This window comes from Apis dorsata, unplaced genomic scaffold, assembly GCF_000469605.1.
Source record: "Apis dorsata unplaced genomic scaffold, Apis dorsata 1.3 scaffold_365, whole genome shotgun sequence".
NCBI classification, from domain to species: domain Eukaryota; kingdom Metazoa; phylum Arthropoda; class Insecta; order Hymenoptera; family Apidae; genus Apis; species Apis dorsata.
The window spans coordinates 396,728-401,860 of NW_006263630.1; the positions used below are offsets into that span (position 1 = coordinate 396,728).

Genomic DNA, 5,133 nt, shown 5'->3' on the forward strand with positions numbered 1-5,133 from the left:
TCCAACGTCGATAGTACCGCGATTGCAATAGCGTTCCCGAGACACCTGTTCTTCGAATCATTCTGAAAACAATCAACATTTCAATCAATTTCAGATTGTTGAAAAAATCAAGGGAATAAAAAAATATAACAAAATAATATATATATATATATGTATATTTATATTTATATATAATTTAATGTATGTATATATTTGTTAATGTTCATCAATTCTTTCTCAAATAAGAAACATTAAACTATAATATACTTAAATCGGAATCGTTATCCCGTTACTGCAAAAGATTTACGAGTATCGATAAAGGGAGCTTAACACTCGGCATCGTATTTTCGTGAGGAACATAAGAGAGGCATCGTGAAACATCGATGCGGGACGAAAGAAGGTGGCAAGCAAATAAAAAAACGGCGTCGAATCTCGCAGTTTCATTGGTGGCTTACAGGATAGAAGCAGGTTGGTGCGCTGGGTGGTTCTTCTGGAGCGACGCCAGGCGTCCGCCGAATTTAGCACCGCGACGCTGACTAACTCGCGTGGCATTCATTCAATCGCCGACCAAAAAGTCCGTTGCTTGCATAGTCTCTCACTGCATAGTCTCTGTTTGCACGAACGACATCGCTCTCCCTGTACTTGTTCGGAAAACCTCGCTTTTCATTTTTCTCCTCCCCTTTAAATATCCTGGAAATCGAATTAAAAATCCATTTCGATATCTATAAAGGTACAACGTTTCATTCTTCATCGTAGTTCATTGTATTCAATTATACCAATAGCAAAGAAGATAATAAAACTCTTTTGAGAAATATTGTTTGTCGGTGATATTATTAAACAATCGTGGGGATGTTATAATCGATAATATGTGACTAAAATAAATATGTCATTTTATTAATAACGACTTGGTATTAATAAAATACTATAGAAGATCGTAAATATATGATACGTCTCATAGAAATATAACGTTTATTTTTAATGGAATTCCATAGGAAAAAATATGTAATAACTTTCTATCTAAGGAAAATTAATTTAAAAATTTTAATTTGTCCTTATATTTTTTTTATCATTTCATAAAAAAAATTCATTTTTTTTTTTTTTAATATATGTATCATTCCTATAATTTCCATGATTTTGCTTCTTAAAATGTGTCTGTGGCATCAAGTTCGAGGAAATTTCACTCATCTCTAAAGCAAAAAGACGCGTGTCTCGATGAATCGCGTCTAGCATTTTTGCGCTTTTTCCGTTTCCCCATCTATGAGATGGTTAAAAGATGCCGCACTAAATGACACACGTTCTTTTCCTTTCCCTTTCTTTCTTTCTCGGTCCAGTGGCGGTTAATGAACATCGGACGCGTGCCGTAGATCCCACAAAATCTGTCTACCAACAGTGGCTTCACATTAAAAATAGAATGCTTATCCTTTCATTTGCCAACTGGTAAATATCGTGTCGATAATCTGCTTTCTTTCTTCCATTTCCTTCGTTTTCTGCAGAGTAATGTAATCTCAAAATATTTAACACCGATATTTCTAATGTCGTTACAATTTTATACAACGATTTTGAACATGATTCAAGATAAAGAAAATTTATAAATAAACAGAAATGATGTTACCTTCGTGTTGCTAATTGAATTTGAATTTAAATCTTTTCCATGACATATTAGTTTAATGGATTCTAAATGCTCTAATGCACTTTAAACGTTTACACCTGGTCATATCTATCCAAAAGCAATGTCATAAAATTCCAAAGTAATAGAACAAATAAAAAGATGTGAATATATTTGATTCTGATTACGGTTTTTTCGTTATTATGTCAGATTTTCATTGATCGTATATTGTTACTCGCATGAGTTACAAATTATATCGATATTTCTTATGAATAAAAAAATACGTCCTTCGATCTATTTTTTTTTCATTATTTCAATTCATATCCAAAAAATAAATAAATCTTCATAACGCTTTCTTACAAACGTTCCATAATTCAGTTGAAAAAAGTTCAAAGTAATTTTCCAGCTAAAAAATATTCAACAAATTTTTATACATATGAATCCATTCTAAAGAAATTCAGAATTATAAAAAAAAAATATAAGAATATATTATAAGTATTTAATATGTAACGAAATTAAAAAATTGAAATTATAAAAATTCGTTCACTAAAACAAATAAAAAATAATCGTAATAATCGTAATACAGTTTAAAATATTAAAAAATTAAAAGAAAAAAATAATGATAATATTAATCAATTAATCTCAACGTAACTAGCCTTTAACATTCAATCCTGAATACGTTTACTCGTGTATGTTTACGAGCGTGTACATTATACCCCGTCCACGCTCGAAAAAGCGACACGGATGTGCATACGGTGGTCGCACACTTCGCCACCACTCAAACAGAAGCAGCGATCGACACACGAGCCAGTCAGGCACCCTTCTGAGCGCGTGCAACGCGGTGCGCAGCAGCTGAAGAAGAAGAAGAAGACGTTGACAAAGAGACGGTGGAGGGCGAGGGAGGCTGCGCTGCTATATGTAGCCCCGAATCTTAGCCGGAGCAACTATTACGCCCGAAATTCTCGAGGCGGACGCACCCCCTTGCTTGTCGAGCAACAGGTACAGGGTACGTGAGAAATTTTATTAAAGTCGCGTGACATCTTCTTTAATCGGTTCAACGTTTCATCCACGGTATTTTTTTTTCAACTTTAAAAGAATAATCCCTTAGTGATCGTGTGTGACAGTGAAGTTAGATCAAACAGATTTAAGATATGTTTTGTGTGATTCGAAGAGACTATTAGAGAGAAGAAGAAGACGACATACGTACACGCGATAACAGGAAGAAAATGCCGAGAGCGTTTCTAATCACTCATCGACGATACAATGGAGTCGAAGAGGAGTTCGATGGATCCGGAAGAGGTACACTCTTACCTTCGTAATTGTCACTTTGAATATTCTTCGTTTATCTCATACCTAGAAATTTTCTCTTTTTCTTTTTTTCCATCTCCTATATTGTAACTGCGTTTTAAAAATAACTACGACGGTATTCATTGCGTTCTCTTCTAGGATGAAAATTCTATTGATGAAAAAATAATTGTTCATTAATTATTGATCAATTTCACGTATAGTTTTAACATTATGACGAAAAGAAAATTGGTTGAAAGTTCAAAGGTTAACGTGAAAGTTCCTTTAATGGCAATGTTAACTGCCCGGAAACATAAATACGGATACTCGAATCGATGTAAGTAAAATTTCCGCGCCGCTTACGTCGATCTCGTCAATCAAAGTTGCTGATCGTAGGCCAAGAGAATATGCTGGTCGTTGCTTCGTGATTAAGGTGGTACATGGAGTAGATTTAAGAATAGGAGATACTAGATGCGTCACGAAACTCACGACGCATACCGTCGCGATGCCGTCAACCCCTCTAAAACTTTCATACAAACGCACATATACGAGTATAGATACATAGAAATACGCAGAAAATACGAGGATTAAAGAGAAAGAAAGATAACTAAGAGGATGGTAAGAGAGAAAGATACCTACTCTATTTCTGTTCTCCTCAAAAACAGAACAGACTCGCGAAGATGTTTCATATTTCACGAAACGCCTTGATATACAAGTCAATCACGAATCTCTTTGTTCGATCCTTGATTCGATTTATGACGTAAATACATAATGTAAAAATTATTGCAAAAACAATTGCAAATATCATAAATCTTTTAATCGAAATTTTTCTATATATTTCTGTTAATATTCATTTATAGAACAAAACCACTTGTTTTGGATTTTATATTTCTGTTCTTCACCTGTTCTGAAAAACAAAAAAAAAAAATTATAAATTTGAACAAATTTTATTTTCTGAAAACATAATTTGAAAAATACAGAAAAAAATTATCAAACTTTTTTTTTTTTTATTGTGAAATAATGATGTAGAAATAAAACTAATTATAAAGTAGTCAAATACAACGAAATCGAACTATCAATTGAAAGTTCTTTTAGTTTGATCACGAGATTTCCGTTGGAGTTTCGCCAAAACGCATTCAAACTGTAGAAACCTACGCTAACGATGATAAATGATTCCACGTGTCGCATTTTGATCTTCAATTCTATTATGGAACGCAATAATAGCTCTAATATTTCACATTGTTTATATATATTACAAATTATAATTTTGAATAGAAATATTTAAGGAATATCTTACATACAACTGATCATGAATCTAATTTTCTCAATTTCTAATAGATTTCAGTCCTGAAAGAGGTGTAAGATTGGCCGATTATAGCGGAAATCATCCAACTTCTGACGGTGCGAGTGAATGCGGTAGCGAAACATCATCAGAGTGTCCCGAAGAATTGTATAATCTTACAAAATTGGCAGAAGTGAGCTTAGCCGCGGCTGCTGGTACTCTGATTCATCCGAGTAACGTGATTTATCAACAACAATCAACTTCGCCTAGGTGTGCTCAATTTTCGGACAAATGCGGAAGAATGATAACGCCACGAACAAAACAGCAGGAATCGCAATTTCAAGAACATCCAGGGATCATTGAAGATGAACAATCACTTGGTGAAAGAACAAGACTATTTTTTGAGAGGATCGAATGCGAACGTGAAATTTTACAGAATCGTTCGGAGAAAAACACAGTTCTAGGTATTCACGTACCATCTCGTTCTCATCACTTGCAAGAAGAACGTCACAGTATCGAAATTTCCGAAAATTCACTCGATAAAATTGAATTGGAATCAAATCAATCGCCATCCTCGACGATTTTCCAAAATCGGAGGACAACCTCAACCTCAACAGAAACGTCGAAATCCGAAGACAATGAAGATCACGAATGTCCTGACTGCGGAAAAAAATATTCGACATCCTCCAATTTGGCCAGACATCGACAAACGCATAGATCTCTTGGAGATAAGAAAGCTAGAAGATGTCCACATTGCGATAAAGTTTATGTTAGTATGCCTGCATTTAGTATGCACGTCAGAACACATAATCAGGGATGTAAATGTAATTATTGCGGCAAATGTTTCTCGAGACCATGGCTCCTACAGGGACACATACGTACTCATACAGGTGAGAATTTATAATAAAATTCATACTATTATATTTGAAGCATAATATAATAATAAAATAAAATAAATTATATATATATATATATATATATA

General features: G+C 34.0%; 1 protein-coding gene across 2 annotated transcripts in view; it reads left to right on the forward strand.

The window, feature by feature from the left end:
• The first annotated feature begins 2,443 nt into the window (after nucleotides 1-2,443).
• LOC102680627 (zinc finger and SCAN domain-containing protein 2-like) overlaps nucleotides 2,444-5,133 on the forward strand; it is a 4,258-nt gene continuing 1,568 nt past the window's right edge. Inside the window, exons 1-3 of one of the 2 annotated variants that reach the window (XM_006618642.2) lie at nucleotides 2,444-2,458; nucleotides 2,780-2,884; nucleotides 4,208-5,041. In XM_006618642.2, coding sequence (XP_006618705.1) covers nucleotides 2,812-2,884; nucleotides 4,208-5,041 — 907 coding nt within the window. In that variant the 5' untranslated portion in view covers nucleotides 2,444-2,458; nucleotides 2,780-2,811. Of the gene's footprint in view, nucleotides 2,459-2,768; nucleotides 2,885-4,207; nucleotides 5,042-5,133 lie in introns of both variants that reach the window. The other variant, XM_006618640.2, reaches the window with a different exon arrangement.